General features: G+C 35.1%; 1 protein-coding gene across 3 annotated transcripts in view; it reads right to left on the reverse strand.

The window, feature by feature from the left end:
- LOC139152050 (ras-associating and dilute domain-containing protein-like) overlaps positions 1-24,049 on the reverse strand; it is a 47,785-nt gene that overhangs the window by 12,826 nt on the left and 10,910 nt on the right. For all 3 annotated transcript variants that reach the window (XM_070725139.1, XM_070725141.1, XM_070725140.1), the window contains exons 3-5: positions 9,292-11,243; positions 7,290-7,327; positions 2,049-2,298 (exon numbers count right to left, since the gene is read on the reverse strand). In XM_070725139.1, coding sequence (XP_070581240.1) covers positions 2,049-2,298; positions 7,290-7,327; positions 9,292-11,243 — 2,240 coding nt within the window. The remainder of the gene's footprint in view (positions 1-2,048; positions 2,299-7,289; positions 7,328-9,291; positions 11,244-24,049) is intronic.

The raw sequence follows: 24,049 nt of genomic DNA on the forward strand, positions 1-24,049 counted from the left end.
CAGCGTTTTGTTTTTTATGAGATATAACATTCTGACCCGTGTATTCAGTGCAAAGAAGGACGTGTGTCATTCCTTTTCAGTCAAAGTTTCAAGCATGGCTGGCCCCCACACTCCATGCATTCTTACCCTCAGGCATAACTGAGGCTCTCTTCGTACTGACAAACCAAGCAGGTGGTTCATATAAATCTATGATTTATGGTCTGAAGATGAACCAAGAGTCAGCAGTGTTAACCTTTTGCGGTATAAAAGCAGTTAAGGATGTCTGTTTTTCTAAGGCATGGAAACAAGACAAAGAATTCCAATATTTCTGACTGTAAACACATGATTCAAAGAACAGACTGTCGCCTGTGTCCCTTTTAAACCAGCTGTATCTCATCATGTAGACAAGGCGACATTGTACAGGAATTATATTCTTAGTATTTTCTGACAGGAATATACTCAGCTTCACAGGTTATTTTGAGATTGTTAAAAAATATTTATCATTTGCCTCACAGTATAATCAGTTATGTGGCACTGTGGTTCTGTTCTCCTTTTAATTTTTTACAACACGAGTTTTTGAAATGAATTATTACTAAACTTGACTTTGTTTTGTAAAAATAGAAACTCAATCACATCAATATATGATTGGTATGACCAGTGTATGACACCATTACTATTGACATCATCAACAGGGATGAAGAAAATTTTGATTACAGGTGGTAAAAATAAATGTATAAGCAGTTACCAGTAGTGTGTATGAGCACATAAGTTTGTGTCCTTATTTTTTACAAAAGTAATAATTTTCACAGCTGGCAAATTTTAGCCGACAGCTGTGTTTTTTGCTGGCTGCGGGCTATTTTCTACACCCCTGATTATCATCATCTAGCCTAGAATCCTATTTGTCCACTTGCCTCCGTACCTCCGACATCGGAGGTATGGGGGCAAGCGGACAAACAGGATTCTAGGCTAATCATCATCATACAATCACTGCCATATTAATGATCATAATCATTCACAATCAGGACATGGAAACAAAACACCTGACAATTCAGCCAGGTAGATGTACACATTTAGAAAGAGTGGACCTTTCGGCCCTTTCATTAAATAAGTTAAATTGTGGAAAAAGTCAAAGATTTATTTTGAAAAAATAGGTCAGATGGTGCTTTTTAACACTGTAATGATTGTAAGACCTGCTTTGACAAATGACAGGTCCCAGAGTTGTGGCAAACACTGGGAACAATGGAGTAATTTGTATTTCCTTCTCAATCAAATCCAAATACATTTGACATGGAACTGATAGCTTTGAAGAGTGGTCTGAACCCTGTGCAAATGTTCCAGTGACAGGTTTAAGTGTTTGATCACTGATTTTAGGGGAAGTAGGTCACAGATTGGACATTACTTGGAGTACAATGAGACTCTTCATCAGTTACTATGTGTGTGTTCTTAGCAAGGAAAGTCGATAACACTTGTGCTCTACTGTAGATGGATCTCCTCAAAGGGACAGGGCAATTACAATGATGCATTGTCACCACTGACCAAAGTAACTTGCTCTTTTTTCAGAATCTTGGGTAATCACATTGGATAAAGCCAAAATGTCAACAAAACAACATTTTGAACAACACGCTCTAAAAAGTATATCAGTTCATGATTATCCATTAAGTTACTCGACAGAAGTAAGTAAATTACTTTCACATAAAATTCAAGTGTAAAAGTATGTTGTATTTCCACAAATTAGAATTATTGTGCATTGTTACTGTATTAACATTTTATGCTGATGATGATGATTCCTTATCATTGTAGCATACTCATGTACCTCTCATCTTGTATTTTATACCCTTTATAGATGAAATGAGTTTTTGACAGTAAACCAGTCAACCAAAATTAGTGAAAATCAAGAAATATGATCATTATCATTATCACCATCATCGTCATCATCATGACATCATTATCTTAATCATCATTATCATCATCTTAATTACCGGGGGGTAGCAATATTTCATCGCAACATTTCATGCTATGAATTTCAAAGTGTTACCTGCTAATTAGGACATCATGTAAGCACAGCTCACCTTTGTGAGATAATAGACAGTTTGTTGAAATGTGTACATGACCACCTCTTCCAGGACAGATAAGACTTCTTCATCAGCCGCAGCCAAAGAAGCTCTGGATCCAGGGGGAAGACTCTCATCCGGACTCATCAAGTAATCCACCAGGGAATTCTGGAAGTGGTTCAGCATTTCCAAGGCATTGGCCATCCAGAATATAATAGTCTGTAGATCTGGAAGAAGTTCTTTCATGGAATGGACAGCATCTTGAGGTCTGGAAAGTTTGGAGGAAATGAATAAAATATTTGTGGTAAAAAAAGAACTGTTTTGGAATCTTCAACTTCAAAATATGCACATATTTTAGCAAAGCTACACGGCCATGGAGAGTACAACTTACACCACATTATCTAAAAATATGGAGAGGAATAGTTCATTTACAAGTATCATATTTCAACTTGTGTAATTGTGTATAATGATGCAATGTAGATTTTATCACAAGTAATACAGTCAGGGACTGAAACATAGGGCCAAAGTCCCTGAAGCTACTATAGACATGGATACAAAATTAAGTATTTCCTGACTGTATGAAATTATCTCACTTAGGTCATCCTAGGGACTTGTAAACCAAATATTAAAGCTGTCTGACCAGCGGTTTTGAAAGAACAAGCAACTCAACAGTTGACAGAGCTATGCTGTGTTATGTAGAGAATAACCTTTTGTGACACATGTATTGATGAAGAAGGTGGATATCTTTGATTAACATTGTAAGTGAGTTCTGTTGAATAAGTTGAGACTGTACATACTCAGAGAAAGCACACTGAAGAGACAAATGATTGAAACTTAAGAAGTTCAAGGTCATCAAAGCATTAAAAGGAATCATGTAACTTTCATTGCACTGTTTACACAGATTGCATAATTGCTATAAATAGCACATGAGTAATATTACAGCCCAGCTTTACCATAAAAACCCCATCACTTTGACCACTCTTTTAATTGACCACTCTATTTTTTTCCCCAAAAAGTAATTTTATTTTATCCTTACCAAGTCAACCATAAATGGAAATTAGAACTTTCTCTATCTCTATCTCTATTGACTATTTTGAGCAATTTCTTTTAGATAACATACAGGGCACAATAAATGATGGTTCAGAATATGTCAAAGTTGGGATTCAGGAAAGTTGCCTTTACATGTTTTAATCCTCCAAGATGGTAAGCATTTCACTATGAACTGTCAAGAAAAGTTGAACTTTCTGATAATTCTACACTAAAATTATTTTGGCTTTGATGATTTCCTAATTAATTCAATTATTTAAAATCATATTAATTATTTTTTTCTGGGTGAATTGATAGGGTTTATACAGTACAAGAATCACATACAATGTAAGTCAAATTTTGTCCAAAAATGACAAAAAAATTCCTTAAAAATACACATTTGCATATTTCATCAGCAATTTGAACAAATCTAAGTTGGGTTACCCCTAGGGACCTGTATACCAAATAACAAAATTGTCTGACCACCGGTTATGAAGAAGAAGATTTTTTACCAAAAACACCTTTTTTGGCATTAATTTGCCTATTTTCAACAATATCAAAAAATTAAAAAAAATAGTTCTCAAAATCATATTTTTCATCTAAACAACAAATATCAAATCAGTAAGTACTGCGGTTCTCAAGATATTTGAGTGGACGGACGCCTCACAAACGGACATACATACATACATACATACATACATACATACATACATACAGACTGACGCCGGACGCCGGACGGATACCCATCCCAATAGCTTCTATAGACTATAGTCTATAGTAGCTAAAAATGAAGGTAGCTGTATGTACAACTGCCACAAACACACAAGATATACCAGTTACCTTGACTATTTCCTTTGACCAATCTCATACATGAACAAGCGACCTAGCGGCCGATATAGCTCCGCTGTGTTTATGTAGAGAATAACTATTTTTTACACATGTTGATTAGGAAGGTGGAAATCTTTGATAGCTCAATGCAGAGGCCAGAAAAAAGTGGCTAAAATAAGCTGCAAAAATACACAATTGAAGATTTCATCATACTTTGAATATATCACATCGGATCATCCCTAAGAACATGTCAACCAAAGCTATCTGATGAGTAGTTTTTTGAGAATAAAATTTTCTGACCAAAGATGGCAACAATTGCCCAAAAAATGAAATTGCAGATTTCATCATAATTTCAAGAGATCAAATTTAGTTCATAACTTCATCTATAGAAACCTGTATACCAAATTTCAAAGCTGTTAGACCAGTATTTTTTTGAGAAACACATTTTTTGACCAAAAATGGGAAAAATTGCCCCAAAAATTCAAAATTACAGATTCATCAGAATCATTATAATCTATCTTTATTACTGAACTCATCTGTAGAAACCTGTATACCAAATTTCAAAGCTATCAGACCACTAATTTTTGAGAAAACATTTTTTGACCAAAAATGGCAAAAATTGCCCCAAAAATACAAAATTGTAGATTTCATCACAATTTCAATAAATATCATGTAGTTTATCTGTAGGAACCTGTATACCAAATTTCAAAGCTATCAGATAAATAGTTTTGGAAATACACATTTTTTGACCAAAAATGGCGAAAATTGCCCCAAAAATACAAAATTTCAGATTTCATCAGAAATTCAATATATATTACTCAGTTCATCTATAGAAACCTGTATACCAAATTTCAAAACTATTAGACCAGTACTTTTTGAGAAATACATTTTTTGACCAAAAGTGGCAAAAATTGCCTTAAAAATGCAAATTTGCATATTTCTGCACAATTTGAACAAATCTGAAATAGATCATCCCTAGGGACATATGTACCAAATATCAAAGCTATCTGACTGGTAATTTTGAAGAAGAAGATTTTTAAAGATTTTTTTACCAAAAATGACAAAAAATTGCCTTAAAAATACAAATATGCAAATTTCACCACGATTTGAACAAATCTGACTGAAGTCACCCTAAGTAAACTGCATATCAAATTTCAAAGCAATCGGACAAGCGGTTTTAGAGAAGAAGATTTTTTTACCAAAAACACCAAAAATTGCCCCAAAAATACAAATATGCAAATTTCACCACGACTTGAACAAACTTAAGTGTAGTCACCACAAGTGAACTGCATATAAAATTTCAAAGCAATTGGACTTGCGGTTTCAGAGAAGAAGGCAATTGTTGACGGACGACGACGACGACGACAGACGACGGACGACGGACGACGACGGAAAATCAACCTATTTGATAAGCTCCGCGTCGCTGACAGCGGAGCTAAAAAAGGATTGAAATGTAATTGAATTATTAAAAGTATCTGCATCTGAGACGGAACATAGCTCTAAATAAATTACCTTGAGTGGATAATGCTAACTGAATCACATGGCTGATGTAAGTAGTGATAGCTACCATTGACATAAAGGAATCCTATTATTCCTCAATGTTTTCTTTTTAATCAAGATATAATTTACAGTTTATGCATCGTAGGACAGGCCCATTCTGTCTACAAATTCACACTAGAGATAAAGCACTGATTGTGATGGTGAGCCACATCGAACACTACTGCTTGAAATTCAGGCAAATTGTTGCAGCTTGTAGTCTGAGCCTTAAATTAGCGTGACTTTTAGTATCCATTGTAACACTAGCAGATTTTACTTTTGTCGTTCCTGCAGAAAATGCCGACAAATATTTATTTTTGCATATTAATGAAAGAAAAATGATGTCATTTTTGATCAGCTCTATTGGATTTTGTAGTTGTGGATGTACAACTGTATTATTATTCTCCTATGGTTTAACTTGTATGTCACTTTTTTGAAACTTCTGCTTGTTTCTAGCTTCAAAAATTCATTAGCTTCTTTACTGAATTTGTTCACCCAATTTCTGTTTACGAGTCCCATCTATCTACTAAAAATGTCTGGATGCCAACTTTTGCCAGTGATCAGGGTTGAGGACACATCTGTCAGTTTAGGCAAAAAATATCATATTCCATAGTCAACTGCTTTGGTAAGGATTGTTTTCATAATTATAACTATTTGTATAGTTTTATCCCTATAGTGTCAAGTTAAGCTTAGACTATACTTTACAGTCTGTTGGCTTTTCATAATTGTCAGGTTGAAAGAAATCATTGAGTGTCACATCTTTGATGAATTTCTGTCCCTGTACAAACACTTTGCATTGACCTTTGTCCATACATAACCTTTGAATTTGATGAATCTATATTCTTTGGTTGACAACATCAGTTTAAAAATTTTTTTGTATGTCATCTCCTAGGCAACAGATAGGAATTATACTCCAGGGTAATCGATTACCAAATATGAATTTGTAAACAGGCATTCCAGTTGACTTCACTACAGGAATCCATTGTCACCTTAGTTTTCCGTAACTTTTACCATTTATTTCTGAACAAGACAGCTGTGTGTAGAAATACTTATGCACAATTGTTATGACAAAGTAAATATTTTGATATGTACTGTGTAGTGAATGACAGGAAATCAACTACTTTGCCAATTTGTGAAAATGTCCACACATGATAAATAACAGGACAAAATAGGTGTGATACCTTGACCTTGATGTTGGCAAACTATAGTTGATGTTGTATCATAAATACCTGTGGTTGGTTTCATGTGATGTCTGACTGCCCATTCCCTCCCACTAATAGTTAGTTTATTTGTCTAATGCTAGCTGTAATCCTTTTATCCTATTTTTATGCAAATAGACTGAATATTAATGACTGAAAACACAAGTGGAAGACAAGGTGGTGGTAGGGGTCAATTCTCAATATTGTAGATAAATATTTGTCATGATGGCAGTTTTGAAATGACACTGTGGTTGCTAAACATCACTGATTAATGTCAAGGCTAAACTGTTTGTCACTAAGGTCTAAAATTCCACATAGTTCTTGACAATATTTCATTCTTTCACTCACTTCAAGAAATATCGGTTTATGATTTTGGAACTACACTGACTTTGCTTGTGTCTCTGTACATGGCTCTGTTAATATGATAAGGAACGAACACTGATAGAACCAGGGAATGACTTGAAAATCCAAATCACATTTAATATTACAACACAAATATCCTCTTTCCTTCATTTTAACAGATCTACATAACCATTACCTTTTAACAGTGAACTTTCAAATATGTGACAGTCTGTTGACAGAACATGAACTTTATTTCAGCAAATATTACCAATGTTTTGGCTTAAAAGTTAGGTTATTTTGACATAGCTTACTTAACTTTACAACTCACCTTGTAGTTTGCTTGTTGGCAATTTCTTTTGTCTTATCCTGCAAAACATAAATAATGTACAAGATACCATCAATAATTGATGCATACTTTGCAGCAATCACCATAGAATTAATTGCCATGCAGATTTGGGATCAGGTGTACTAATTATTCCACACTGGGAAATAGACTACAATGTGGTAAGTTAACAGCTGATAGTTAATACACCGTCAAACAATACACAGAGCTTGAGCTGCGATAAAGTCTGTATTCTGGCATCAGGGATGACAAAAATCAATATAGACGGATCAATAAGTTGGATTTGAAGCTTTGCTGCAATTGTTATACAAAACTCTGCAGCCATTGCTAAATGAGACACATTTACAGAGTGAATCCTGGCAGCCAGCCCAGTGTTGTTCTACAAAGCAAACAGGGGGGTATTACCTAACAGCCAATGCTAGTAGAAGTATTCAGACTTATTAATTGACTGCATTTACTGGTATACCGGTAGTGGTAGTACACTTAGTTTATCTTGTTCAAAGCATTCTTTATTACTACATGTAATTGCTGTGAAGCCATAAAGACAAGGAAAACCTAAACAAAATTACTTTGACTCCTGAACAGGGATTATTCTGCCAATCTGACTTCAAAGCAATAAAAAAGCCATTTCAACGCATTCTCAAATGTTATGAAAGTGTTTCAACATTCTCCTTTGCAGAATTTGTCCAATTTTCCTCTTTTATAGAATTCTGAATATCTGTTAAACATGGTTTTGTTTCCATCAACTATTGACCTGAAACTGCAGCAGTGTAATTATTTGTTGTGGATCAATACAAAAACTTATAAAGATTTTTTTTAAATTTGAAAAAAAGAAAGAGGACTTTTAGCTGTAGTTTTACATCAGAAACTTTCTAAGTGACTGATTTCAAAGCAGTTTCTATGCACAGGAATGATAGCGTAAGCATGAAAAAGGACAAGGTAGTTAAACCATAATTTGTTTGTAAATTCCTTCATCACTACACAGCAGACTTTATGACAAGGCAGACTTCAAACAAAAAGAAAACCATAATACGTACATTATTTTGAATGCATGAAACTTTGAAAAACTAGTGAAATTACTTTTACAACTTGCATGAAAAGATAAAGTTTAAAAATAGTATGTAATTTGCTAATCATGGAAAGCATTGACCTCATGTGAATCCAGTGTCAAGTAATTTATTGATCCGCCAACATTGCAATGCATTTCAGGAATTCCAAACTCGTAAACTTGTCTGTTTAAGAAACTATTAACTTCACTTTCTAATTAAGGTTGATTCAGGTGTAACACAGGTGACAACTGATAAGATTGATTTCCAGCTCCAAGCCCGCTTGACATGTTGGTTTGTCATAACTACAAAGAATGTTATTTGTTCGTTGTTTGTGTTTGTGTTTGAGGCTTAGCTGTTGATGTTTATGGTGACTGATTGCAATTAGTATGGCAGTTGAAGAATTTCAAACCAAGTAAGGTAATTGACAAAGTACACATTTGATGACAGTTGTGTACACCTACTCAATCTAAAATGCACACTTGCTAAAAATGGTAACAATTTGACCGTAATTGCAACATTGACTACAGCATTTACACTCCAAATGGTAATAAGAACCCAAGACAACAAGGACTATATGTATCTTGGAGTTCTGAAGTTACCACATAAGTTGTTCCTAAAACAAAATATTTACAGCTCCTGACTTCAGGGAGTTTACAAGTCTATGTCATCACGTGATCCGACAATACTGCATTACAAAGATGAAAGATGCAATTACTACCTCAAATTTTTACAGAAATGACAATAAAAGGTGTTGACATGTGCAAAGTCTGTTTCCCATATGTCCTCCATATCATGACATGCCAACTTTGGATTCAAATAGAAATTTTTTTGAGTAAAAGCTATTGCTGGATCTTTTTCAGCACTCATACAAAAAAGATTACTTAAGAGATTTAAAACAAGACTGGTAGATTTTAAATTATAAATGCAACTTGACTTACCCATGCAATACTTTGAATTAATCCGGATATTTTCAGAAGTAATTTCCTTGTTGTCACTTGATCATGATGATAAGCTGAATATTCAACACACATACAAATCAGATATCCTGGTGTAAATTTAAACTCCCCGCTATCAATATTAACAAGTGAGGTAACTTTCTCCAAAATGTCATCCTCATCTCTGATGTCATAAATCATCTTTAGCCGAGTGTCGTTTTTGTCATACTCCTGCGCCTTCTTTTTGAGATGGTCATTGAAACCGTCTTTGGGTTTCTTGAGTGAGTCAACACTGCCATGTTTTTTGACTGGAGGTGTTGATTCCAGATGAGATGATGACGTTTGCAACCACTTCAAATCCAGTGGTATCTCTTTGGTGGTGGTAGGGTCTTTGAAGAGAAAGACGTAATGATTCCCCATGGCGATCAGATCCCCAGGTTTCAGTTCTGTCTCCTTAGTGACAGACACACCATTGACTGTCACCTTGGCGATGGGAAGCGGCTCCAAGGAAACCACCATTGCACAATTTTCCACAGTATCACTAATTCTGTAACTTCTGTTCGCTGGTTTCTTGCATACCCAGCAATGCTGAGGTAAAATATCATGAGCAGAAAGAGAAATGTCTGGTTTATTGTCTTCATCAAGCTCTTCATCTTCCTGCATTCTTCCTATCATTGACACCTGCTCATTCAAAACATATAATACCAGATCTGTCTCTGGAGAGTAACCCCTTAGCATCAGGAAATATGGGAAATCAAGGGGAGGTTTGTAGTTATAAAGTGCAGTTGGTTCATCATGGCTTTCTGTTTCCTCTGGTTCATTCAGGGCACTGGTGAAAGAAGGTTTGTCATTCACAGTTATCTTTGTGATATTATACTCTGTAGTCACCATACCACTTGTTAAATCTGGCTGTCCTTGTTGCTGGATAACATCAGATATTCCATCACTTTTGCAAAGTTTGTGTAATCTAACTCTGGATAGTTGCAAGCGCCTGGCATTGGCATTAATCCCTGATGTGATTGTGTCTATTTCACCAAGTTCCTCTTCCACAGCTGAACGTTTCCGCACTTCAAACCGCCGTGAAAAGCCCTCGCCTGGTTTCCAAAATGATTGCAATACCAGTGGTCTTTCATTGTCTTCTACAACTCGCACACACTCTGTTGTCCAAAGCTGACCTTTTGTCTCAGATTTCACAAACTTGCCAATCACATCACAGAGAACATAGTCTTTGTACGATGACCTCATTAGACTGTATCGTTCTAAAACTTCCTTGACAAGTTCCACAGCAGATGATCTCATGGAAGCCAGCACACTTTTATACTGAGCTCCAGGACATATCTGATCACCGTAAACTTTCAGCACACCTGGTGTGGCTTGCTCCGTGGACAATTCCACACTTTTTGACAAAATGTCTTCTTCTTTCTCCCTTTTCCTTAGGCTGAATCGTCGCTGAAACATGAGCGCCACGCTGGAACTACTTTTCATATGTTTCCTGGCTTTGATTTTCGCAGGTGATCGCACAGTGCTAGACTTGCCTTTGTGTCTCTGTTGAGACAAGTTAGCATTGATAAGGAGGCCAGAAGCTCCTCCGTTGTTCATGTTGATCTCTGATTTTTCCTTCTTCCCAGAGATGCTACAACCTGAAAGGCTACTGCTCAAGTCACTGCTGATACTGGAATCATCGCTGAGTGGATGCATCCCATTCACCATGGCTTCATTTGAATTGGCCAACTTGACTCCACCATCCTGACTGTTTCCATTCATGATGGCTTTAATGTTGGGCAACTTTGAAAGCAGATTGCGGTGTTTTGGTGTGGAATTTGGAATGACCTTTTTGGTGATGGCAGGGCTGCTGCTTGGGCGGTTAGTGTCCACACGGAACACAAACCTAGGTGTGATTCTGGAGTTTAGGGTGACATCCAAGGGCTTTTCTTCCTTATCCAAAAGGATTTCATCTGTAATATGGACATATATACTGGTCACTGTATACATGATTGTGAAATTTATCACTTTTATGACAGGGAAAAAATCTAATCTGAAGATTTTCATTATGTTAACCTGAGTTGCACAAGGACATACCGCTGATAGCAATCTGTCTGTCATAAGTTATGGCTACACAAAGACATGGCACTCTCAGTGTAAGACATTCTGTATTCACTTAACCTCATCCAAAATTCATCCCCTTATGGGCTTGAAATCCAGCACTAATTACTAGAATATTATGAATGTTTCACAAATAAATATAATATATTCATTTGAAAATTTGAAGGACAAATACTCCTCTTAGCCATGCACATGATTTCCTATTATGTCTCAACTTTGACATTACATGCAGATCTGTATTGAAGTCAAACTTTAAGACCCGATGATTATTGATTGAGGCTTAAGTATGGCATCGGTCACAACCTTGTTAACCGAAAACAAAAGTATACTCCCCTCATGGTAAAGGAAAATTTTGAAGAGTACTAAAAACTGAGCTAAAATTGCTAGGTTAAACTAAGCTGTATAGAGTCCACTTTGATCCTTGAAAGTTGAAAATTCTCCAGGGAATCACAAGTAAAGTAGCACAGCCCTTCTGACCAACAGCTCTACAGTAGTATCTTTCTCATAAATATTTTATGGCTCACTGCTTTGTCAGGTGCTCCGAGCACTGCAGTCAAAATGCCAAAGTCCTCTACTGCTCGGAATAGTTCGAAAATTCTCAAACAATTGGCAGGGTAACTGATTATGAGCCCCGGTGTACATACATACCACACCAGATGGTCGAGTATTGGTGAAGACAGTGTCATGCTTTCAAACTAACACAAGTCAAACTGGTAATGGCTTTGCTATTAAGTTGTCAAAACAATTACAAACTCAATGCTTGCCAGCCATAACAATTACACTAAGTCAAACTTTGTTATAGTTTACCTTTCAGAAATGTGAAAGAAAAATCTATTTTCTTGTTGGTAAAGACGACTTACACTGACAAACCATACTCACATGAAAATGAAATCAACAATTAGGCATGGTCAATGCGTTTCCGCAGAGAGAACAGGTCTGGGTTTAAAAGGCATGCTGGCATTCCTACTTCAAAGTTCCACACTGTGACAGAGAAGTGTGTTGAATCCGGTATGTGAAATGTAATCCCAGTACGCAAGCCAATTGCCAACTGATGAGAGTGGCTCAATACACAAGCTAAACAACCCTGTCAGTGGATTTGCATACACAGGGCCTGGCTGCCACCGCCTGTAATGCAACTTCTTACAACCTACTGCTTTTGTCCAAGCTATGCTGGAAGGTGCCTCCGTCTTAAATTATTCAACAATGACAGGCTTTTGTGCCTGAAGGGTTGTCTGTTCAAACAAATTATGAGCCATCGTAAGATTAGCATAAAAACAAGAGATGATCGGATTATTGGAGCAATTACAGGGGGACTTTCCATTCACTCGGTGGGGGTGACCACCTGTTGATTCGGAGGGATCAGAATGTCTGCACACAGTCTGAAAACTGAATAATATTTCTATTGTATACCATATCCAGGTTTAAATTTGATAAAACTAGTGCACAATAATATCTGTTTTATGGCTGAATTAAACAAATTTGTAACCTAGTCACAGTATCTATTGAATAGGTCATTTGTTTTACTACAAACTCCCAAGTGAGCCATGATTTTGATCACTGATAAAATGGGAGATCAATGTTATCTGAAGCCATACAGCAATGTCAACAATGTACCAAATGTCAACTTGAACTGTCGAGAAGCCAAGAGTCAACCTCAATTCATTCAAACATTGAGTTATTTGGATATGTCATTTATAATCTATATAATCTGAATATAAATGATTGCAAAACAATTTAATTTCATTAAAGGTATACAGTCACCTGTAATCTAAATATTCCCATATATGGTCAAAGGGGCGTTCCTTGGTATTCAAATGCCCATGTGAGGGTGCTGTTTTTAAAAAGTGGCCACCCGCTTAAAATCTCTGATCGGTTAGATTTTCTCTCTCCATGGTAACTGTGGCAAAATTGGAACAGGTGACAGTATACCTTTAACTATTCTTAACTGTCTACATATTAAATAAAATTACGAGTGAAAAACATTTCCTCTTTCTTTCTATTTCTTTCTTCTTAGTGGTGGTAATGTATTATCTTCAACTGTTCAAAAAGTTGATTTTTTACAAATACATGGATAAAACATTTTTCTTTCATATTTTAAATGAGTTGACACAAATTCCAGACCAGAAGAAAAACTGAATTTTGAGGGTTACAAATCTGTTCTCAAGGACCATTCTACAATATGAGACTCAATTGTAATGGTTTCAGTCTCTTAAAAAACCCCAATCCATTTGTAAAGCATGAGAGCTTTAGTTTGCTTAATTAGTGTTTGAGCAAAACAAAACAAAAAGCAAACTATGGCTGTTAAGAATTTTATGAAGTGTCAAGGGATAGCACACAATAACTTGTCACTTAAAACACTTCCACAATGCAAAGGTGGCTACCAGCAGCTATTGGGTGACTCTACAAGAAATACTTTTCTTTTACGTATTGTGATCACTTGGGGAAAATAAAATGTTGAATGAGATGAATCGGAAAGAGAACACTAACTAGAATTCTCTGCCCCGTTAAAGTTTCTGTCAACTGAATAGTTTTGGGAAAGGTCTTTGTCAGGTCTTTACTAACACATGTGAATATACATGAAAACAAAGTTATGTTTTGTTTTGTTTTGTTTGATCGAAAACTTTGGCACATGAAAGACAAGTCATACTGGTGTTGAGGTTACTCTGAAACAAAGTCAAACAAACTTCTGATAGCAATAGTTTTTCTTCAAGGAAAGAGTAACTCTGTAATAAATAAAATGCAATGGGATTTGGAGACACCTTTGTCATTTATGATTAGAACAGTTAGCTACTGAGCTGCTTCCTAGACAAGAAACCAGGGTTTATCCTCTGTCTGCAATTTTTCAGCAATTTTCAAATACTTTTTGAGGTCCAAACTACCACTTTCCAGATATTACGTTGGCAATATATCTTTCTTTATACTGTTGTACATATCATTTTTACAATATCACAACTTATCATCTTGTCATCTTTGAAAATTGTGGGTGGATTATCAATTTTCCCTGACTTTCCAGGACTTTTGAAGAGCATAGGGACCCCTGTGTGATCTTGTATTAACAAGATTTTGATTGTATAAACTTTGTTTCCATGTATCTCCTATATAGCCAAATTGTTATGATAAATAACAGGCATTATTAAATGAAATACATATGGATCCATGAAATGCTTACTGTGAGTATCAGTATCCTAAAAACCTGTTGATAACATAATTGTTACCACGAAATAACCTGAACTACATTAGGATAACACTGTTTACACTTTCATATTCTTAGTGTGTAGTACATGCTATGATGTAGTTGTGTTTATTCCTTCTTTATCATCAATAAAGGTATTCATTTCCTAATTTAGATCAAAGATCATCATTTAAAACAAGTAGTTTGCAACTAACCATGCAGGATGGACTATTCAATGTTTAAACCTAGTTGGTGCCAAAAAAGGTACAGATGTATGTTTATCATCAATAAAGATATTCATTTCCTAATTTAGATTTTAAGCTTCCATTCTCTGTGTCTTTTCACATCCCTGCCATACATCCCTGCCATACATCCCTGCCACACATCCCTGCCACACATCCCTGCCACACATCCCTGCCATACATCCCTGCCATACATCTATATCTTTTTTGGCACCAACTAGGTTCAAACATTGAATATTCCATTCTGCATGGTTAGTTACAAATCACTTGTTTCAAATGATGATCTTAGAACTTTTAACAGAAAATGGAAGAGGGATGCAAGTTATACACATGCATATTAATTGAGCAAAGGTTTATTTGAAAAATAAAGTTTATATATAGCAATACATTGGACCAAACACTATACATGGAATGGGAATGACATGCATGAAAAACCTCGAAGTGTCAAAAGTTAAAAAATCCAGAATCACTCAGAGTAAGTCTGTTCAGAATCCAGTGTACAATACCCTAGGAAAGTAACAATCAACTGAATAGTACTGGGATATATACTGAGTGTTTTTCAATTATCAAGGGTTGCAAAATTGCTGTGAATGCCAGTAATTATGGTACATGTGGAAAGGAATGAAAGAGCCAGTTGTGGCGTTACAGAGTGATTCCACTGATGTTACACAAGCAGTACATGTTTTAAACGATGTTTTTAACTTTTTTCATTGATAGCACAGCTTGAAATGCTCCTAAGATGCCACTTAGAAACTTGTGATATCATGACTTGTTTATCATAAAATTTGATTTACGACACTGATTTGAGTAATAGGTAAATCAAAATATCAACACCTCAGTAAAGGGATATTACAGTCATCAGAACTGCACTCAAAAGTCGTATGGGTCCCATACGACCAATATAAACACTGTATCCAAGGTACGATGGTGATTAATGAAAGTTAAAACATGTCTGTCATAATCTACATTGTATAATTTAAATGTTGCAGCTATGATGATGAGGTGCATCTAGATATTGTGCACTAAATACATTGTTTGTAAACAAGAAACTTGCACCAGCACAGTTCCGACGACTGTTTCCCTTTAAGGGATTTTGAGGCAGAGTGTGACCTTACTAGAAAAATTCACTTACATTTCACAGTGACGACTCCTAGCTTAGATGTGATTTAAAGACAGGGCCCCTATCATGACAAATCCATGTCCCATTTCACATTGACTTTTAACCTATAATTTAGCTCTCAAAGCCACCCACTGAATAAATAGCTTGTCAAGGCCTTCACTTCACCATGGCAACGTATACAAAAACACCAGCCTTCCTCTGCCAATAACATGTTCAACAATTAGTTGGTTACCCTGTACTTTTGTTTGGATGGGTTCTGTTTGATTAAGTGTGTCCAGGGATCCCAATGATAGATGCAAGAAAATTCATTGTGAGTATTTCTCTTTTCAAATCAAAGTTTGCCTGGTACAGTCAGGTCAACACTAAAGTACATGGTAGTACATCTTCAGCTTTAGCACATCTGTAGCCACATCTTAATCATGGCGTGCAATAAAACCAGTTTATGAATATCAACCATTGCTGATAAGTCATTGTAATTAAATTTTGATAAGTATGCAATACTCATTTTCAAACTTGATATATGTGAACACATTATATGTCATACTTAAAGCTACAGATGATATTATATTACATGGACACAGAAGAGAATACATCTCAGAGCTTTTAACTGTTAGAGAAAGGAGAACGTTGAAGCTACCAGGCAGTGTATTGGGAAACAATAACATTCTGCCATCAGGCACTAGCCTGGCACAAGCTCATAGCATCCTTTCAGACAATTCTTCCATGGTAATGGCAGAGCTAATACAATTAAATATATGGTGGCCTTGTCATCACCATGGTGACCAGTCCTCGTAAACACTGCCCCTCCTAAAACTCTCACAATTCTACAATCAATGTCAACTTTTTCACAGGATATCTGATTGCTTTCTTTCCATGTATGGTAAAACTTCTCATTAACTGTGCTACATTTCTTCCACTTTGACCTTGCCTGTCTGTATCCCAGTGTACGGCATAATGGAAGTATAGCCACTATGACTCTATTGCAGAGAAGCCTTCAGGTACACAGACTTGGAAACCTCATTCTTTTTTCATCAGTGTGAATCCAATAGCTCAATATCACTTTGACAAGTTTCATAGCCAAAAAGCGAGAAAATATCCACTTTTGCAGAATGATGAAGTTATCAATCAGTGTGTACATTTTTATGATTTCTTTTACTCAGCATAAAGCATTTTACCGAGGACCGTGTCTGACAACATATTTCTGACAAACAAAGCATATACACTGCACAGAATAATCAATGTCTTTGGCATGTTATTCTCTTCATCAGATTCAATTTAGAAGACATGCAGGTAGATACTGTAGCTATATGTACATATACAGAAAAAGTTGACGCAGAACAAAACGGCTGAAGATCAGATTTTACAGTACAAACTTACCCTGTAGTTACAAAGTTTTTGATGACATCAACTAGTATGAACTGTTATACTACTTGATTTCGTCAACTGGTTTTTGCCAAATACAAAATCACAAGGTATTTTAAATCATACACATAACTGTATACACCAATCCATGGCATGGGCAATTGGCTATACTACAAATGCTTGGATATCGGATATGTGAATCAAAATAACGGAATCCTTTGATTTGAAGGTCAAAGATATAGCATACACACCTCTTATTACACAGTTAAGTCATGTCAGAAATGTTCAGTGTCCACTTGGTAAATATTCCATTATACAACAAGAAATGCTACACATGTCAGAGGTATGGCTTACAGACCTCAAGCAGGCTACTAGTATACCGGCACCTTTGCCATAAAGAATACCCCCACCAACGTCATTGTCTGAAATTGATCATAAAGTAGTCTACTACTGGCTACTGGGGTCTTTTGTGAGCACAATTCATTTCCTCCAACAATGAATATTTCATGCACTTCCACAAACCAATGAGACTGAGCAATGCATTGCGGCTCTCTGTGGCAGATGAAAATTTTCATTCATTAACAAAGAGTAACCCAGCAGTGACCTACATATTCACTTAATTTTATTCAGTATATCTTTTATTGATATTTAAAGACCACCTTTCATGGCACTTGTGTCAGAATATTTGGAGAACCCTTCCATGTCATGCGTTGAGTGGAACCGTTCCATGTCATGTTGAGTGGAACCGTTCCATGTCATCGGCTAGAAATAGTTTGACACAATTAAAAATATTACAGCTCTCATCTCCATTCTTTTATCTCTCATGACTGTATGCATGAGTCCATTTATCAAATTAATGAAAACTACTAATTATCCAATAATCAATTCATAAATCCAACAGACCACTGCCTGAAATGTTAATATACATCTTAATCTACAGCAATTATTATCATGATTTATTTGTTTATTTATTCATTTTACTTTTTACTTTCCCAAGCAATCAACACAAAGTAAAGGTTATACAAAAATTATTTCTTGAAACAATGTACTTCGCAATGCAAATAAAACAAAAAATCATATGAACTTGAAAACCATGGCTTTTGTTTCTCAGGTCCTCCCTTCTACATTCATGAAACAAAAAATTAAAGTGTATCACTTTTACATTTTCTCTCTTTTAATGCTGTCACTGGTAAATACAATTTTTGAGAAGAGCAATTTTTCTTTGTTGAACAACGCCCTCTATGGTCAGAATGGATATGGTCAATGCCAACTTGAAAGTCAATGCAATGAGTTGATGTAATAGGTGGTTGTTCAAAGCAGATACAGTTTGAATAGGTCTTTCTTTCAGGTTTTATCAACACTATATGGCATTGTGACTTGACTTAATAAGGGTATCACTGCAAAGCTTCAGTACTCTTTCTGGTTTCTCTATGAACAACAAAACAAACAAACACCTCCCATGCCCTTAATTTTTTGCTACTCTGGTACCGGTATGTGTTGAGTTGCAAATACATACACTGTGAGTTACTGAACAACGTGGTTCGCTTATAATACATGCATTTTTGAGGAATAACACAATACAAAATACAAAACGAGGCATCTGTGCATACATCTGACTGGCTAGTTAACATATTTTTTTTCATCAATAGGAGCAAAATATGAGAAAAGAGTAGTATGAAAGATACCAATGCTTTAAAAATCTTTCTTTCAGACTGACAGAGTGGAGTCCTCTAAGTGTTCACATAAAAGCTTTCATTACAAGCTTTGACACAACTTAGTGTCTAGACTGTTTTATGGGACACTATCAAAATTTGAAAGCTTGGCTGCTGTTAAATGACTTACATGTGATAAACTTCTTTACAATTTACCTTGTTTTATTTATCTGTGTATCTATTATGTCTGGATTTATAACATCAACATAGCAGCCATTTGGAGATCAAATGCGACAGTTATAACTGTGAAGCTACATGTACCATGACTAATGACAGCTTACTGGTGAAAAAATGGCCTTGAAAATAAAGATTGTGTGGCGTTAAGTATACTGAATGGCATAGTTCACCTCTGTGACTGAAGGAAACTTTTCTTGATTTATTTTAATATCTTGCTGACCAGTGCAATATGAAACCATTCCCTTCTATGACAAATATGTGATCATCATTGCCTCATAAAGATCTCTCTTACAAAAGTACTATTTTGTTCACTGAGAATTAACGCAAAGTAAGACTTTCGTAGCCCCGTGTCATACGGCTGTGGAGAGTAAACCAGATATGAACTGTAAATGCTCACGTGTTTCATTATATATTGCAGTTATGTGTAAATTTGAACCTTTGCCACATGTTTGCAACTTCATTGAAAGTATTATGATAAACATAATGAACAATATTCACCACAGATAAACTCTAAAGGTCATTAAGTATTCAAATAATTAGCTGAAATAAAAATAATTAATTTCTTTGACTGCTGTCATTGTATCACCACTTTATATAGCAAGTGTAATTGCCTTTGGTCAAATCCTTCGAACTATATATTCCAAACTTTGAAAGCTCATTAGATATGCAAACTATAAATTAGCTGACATGAAAACTTAAGTGCGAAATGATTTTCAATATTGGTTTAACCTGGTATAATCATCAATATACCTGTACATAGCATGTTATGCCAACTTTGATCAAATAAATCCAAGTATATATCCCTAATTAGGAAAGTTCATTAAATACACAAATTAGGAATTGGCTGAAGCAAAAATGCTTAATGCCTTTCAATAATGTTAGCCTACATAATAGTATCTTTAATGTACATAGCAAGTTTCATCAATTTGGTCATGTAAATTCAAATATATATCCCTAATTTCAAAAATTCATTAAATATGCAAATTAGGAGCTGGATGAAGTAAAAATGCTTAATGACTTTCAATAATGTCGTATCGTAGCATCTTTAATGTACATAGCAAGTTTTGTCAACTTTTGTTCAGTCAATACAGATAAATATCCCTTATTATGAAAGTTCATTAAATATGCAAATAAGGAATTGGCTAAAGTTCAAATGCTTAATGACTTTCAATAATGTTCTATCATAGTATCTTTAATGTACATAGCGAGTTTCATCAACTTTGGTCTTGTCGATTCAGATAAATACCCGTAATTAGGAAAGTTCATAAAATATGCAAATTAGGAATTGGCTGATGTAAAAATGCTGAATGACATTTAATAATGTTCTATCATAGTATCTTAATATGAATACCAAGTTTCGTCAATTTTCATGGAGTAAATTCAGATATATACTCCTAATTAGGAAAGTTCATAAAATATGCAAATTAGGAATGGTTGACGTAAAAATGCTGAATGACATTTAATAATTACTATCATAGTATCTCGCATGTACATAGCAAGTTTCATCAATTTTAATGATGTAACTTCAAATATATATCCTTAATTTCAAAAATTCATTAAATATGCAAATTAGGATTTGGATGAAGTAAAAATGCTTAATGACTTTCAATAATGTTAAATCATAGTATCTTTAATATGAATACCAAGTTTCATCAATTTTCATGGAGTAAATTCAGATTTATACTCCTAATTAGGAAATTTCATCAAACATGCAAATTAGTAATTATCTTTCAAGTCACCCCTTAATATCTTTCAAAGCTGATATATCTTGGTGTGATCAACATTTGTAGCGAATCTCTGAGACTCATCAAATTGTGTGCAGTCGTTGTCAATATATATCAGTTTTTTCTAAAATCATTATTTATGAGCAAAGAGTAAGAAAGCCACACCCACCAAAAACTAATCAGTTCTTGCCATTTGCAAAATGAATCTATGTACCAGATTTGATTCTGATCTGATGGCCGTTTTTGAGATATTGAGTACACAGACAGACAGACAGACAGACAGACAGACAGACGGACATCGCTGCGACATATGCCCACGTGTGTCAACACGTGAGCAAAAAAAGCATAAGACGTAATCAAGAAAGATTTTTCTGGAACTTATTACCGGTCATTACCAGGAACCTCAAAATCAAATGTGGAAATAACTGAAATAGGTATTGTATCTTGATTTTTGTCATAAAAAATTTGAAAGTATTGTGCAAATTTCATCATCATTTGTACAAAACAAAAAGCTGACATGCCTAGGAACCTGTAAACTAAATTTGAAAGGTGCAAGACAAGCATTTTATGAAAAATAAGATGTTCTGACAAAAGAATGAGAAAACAGCTCTAAAAATTTGCATGTGCAAATGTCATAACAATTTTTACGAGTCAAAATTAAATCACTTTATGGAACCTATGAATGCCTTTGAAGGCTATTACTCAAGAAGTTCTGTTAAATATGATATTTTGACAATAAATGTTAAAATTAGGCTATAGTTTATGTATTTAAATTTCTAATTTCTTGATCATTTGAATATACCGGTATGTGAATCAGGCCATCCTGAAAACCCTAAAATCCAAATCAAGACCAATTGGACATGTTGTTCCTGAAGAGAAAACTTTTGAGAAAAAATATACAAATTATATGGTAAATTGAACACACAGTCCCAACCGACACATATATCAATTATCATAGAAATAACCCATAAATGGAAATTTTACCACAATAGTATAATTTTTTCATAATTCTGCACACCACATCTATGAGATTCCACTCAGGTCTAGATAATCACCTGAAACATTCCTCACATCAAAGCTGGTCATATTTGGTGCAATTGTTTCAAAGTCATGAGCTTGGCAAATTTTGTCTACTGAGAGACAGACCACCGGACAGACAGACTGACACAAACACAGACAGAGTTATGACATTGACCCCCTTTAGTATGCCTCTAGCACCGGGGGGGGGGGGGTCCAAAAAGTAGATCCAAGTTTTGTTCAAAATCTGGCCACAGAACTTTGGTCTTACCAATCCACAGATTAAAGAATGAGGTTTCAAAAGGATGTCATATCTAAATTCAGTGTAATCAATTAATTTTTGGTGTCACTTTACAATGCCTCTGCTTGTTTAGGGGCGATAGAAAATGAAGCAATGTATAATCTTACTGCATGCGCAATCGTTTTGAAAACAAAGTTACGAGCAACATTAGCCACTTGGTGGCGCTATTCATTACTAACACTCGCACTTGATTCAGTCCCAGTGTAAGTCAGCATGTAAATATCTTTAAATTTTTTCTACAAGCTAATGTTGTATCCATGAGCAAGAACAGCTAAGTACTCTGATACATGTAACGAAAGCTGGGAACAATGCCAAAAAGTGAAACGCAGTAATTTTTCAAGATGTAAATGTATATATTTACGTGATATATTAGCTAGTAAATTGAAAATTGTCAAATTTTACACTGAATGTTTCCATTGATCATTAAATGAGGTTTAATTGTTCTAAAAATGCAAAAGTAAATATAGAATGGCAAAACACACATTGTACTCTCATTAAAATGGTTATCAATTCATCACCTGTCCAGTTTCTGGAAACTTTCACATAATTGAAAAGAATAGTGGTTACACATGTAAGTCCTCTACAGTCATTGGTTTAGTCAGTATTTTATGCTTTTTTACGACAATTAATATATCTTCCTGGTACCCTATACCTGCTTTTATCCTTCCACCCCCTTTCCAAATGTAGTGATTTACCTGCTCAACTGACACAATAGGAATGTAACCAAGTCTGATGGTGAATAGTTCAATTAGCTTAGTACCATCAACAGTAACTAGTAATTTATGTATCAAACGGTTATGGAAGTTATTTCATGACCATGACAAAAAAAGTTTCTCTGTTTTCTCCATGTTGATTACAATATGAATACAACGCAATGGTACCACCAGGAATTAGAATAGTATTGTCAAGATCGTGAAGTGCTTGTGGATGGTGAGATTTGAACACATGATGCAAGCTTCAGGGACAAACAAAACTGCAGGTCATGATTATTATAAAAGACTTAAATTTCTCCTCCTCCAATGCATACAGTATCACTTATCTAAAAACTGCTAAAGGACTCACACTTTCCTTCATTACATTATTTTCTAAACACTAAAATAATTCTATGTCTTCGGCATCTCTGTCTTTGCTGACATATACAACACAATGGATAACGGTAACAGTGAAGGTCGAATCCTCATTATTTCTGCAATCTAAATTATGCCTAAGTTATAAAAATATGAAGATTATAACTTTTGTACATTATCTAGGTACAAACTGAGATACAAAAGATTGAGAGAGACAGCTGAAAACAAAAATGATTGGGATGAACAGGAACAGAAGAAAGATCCTGTCTTGAAACAGACCATGATTTAAGTTACGCTCAGTTTAATACTATGATAGAATGTTTTTGAAAGAAGACAGAATTTGTTCAAGATTTTGTGGAGCTATTACTAGACTGTTTAATAGTCCCTCCAACATGGGATGTTCTTCAGATTCAAACGTTCCTCTATCTTGAGTCGAGTACTAGGGTTATTTTCTGCATTGAATTGCTCTTCAATCCACTGAAACAGAATGCACTCAAGATAAATCCCAGAATGAAGATGCCTTTTGAAATTTACACATAGCTTTAAAATTTAAGTCTATGTGTTAACAAAGGGATCAACCACTCAGTGAATGAATATAACTTTTCAACATTGCAATTCTTCACATTAATACCACTGTTCAAAATAGTGACAATGTTGCTGAAGCACGATTGACTGTGATTCAAGGTGTGTTTATGGCATTAGAGTTTAATTTGTGGGATTTCTAATTAGAAATGGTTACAGTAAGTTCTCAAAACCATTAGCCA

The sequence above is a fragment of the Ptychodera flava genome, chromosome 15 (genome assembly GCF_041260155.1).
Source record: "Ptychodera flava strain L36383 chromosome 15, AS_Pfla_20210202, whole genome shotgun sequence".
Lineage (NCBI taxonomy): Eukaryota > Metazoa > Hemichordata > Enteropneusta > Ptychoderidae > Ptychodera > Ptychodera flava.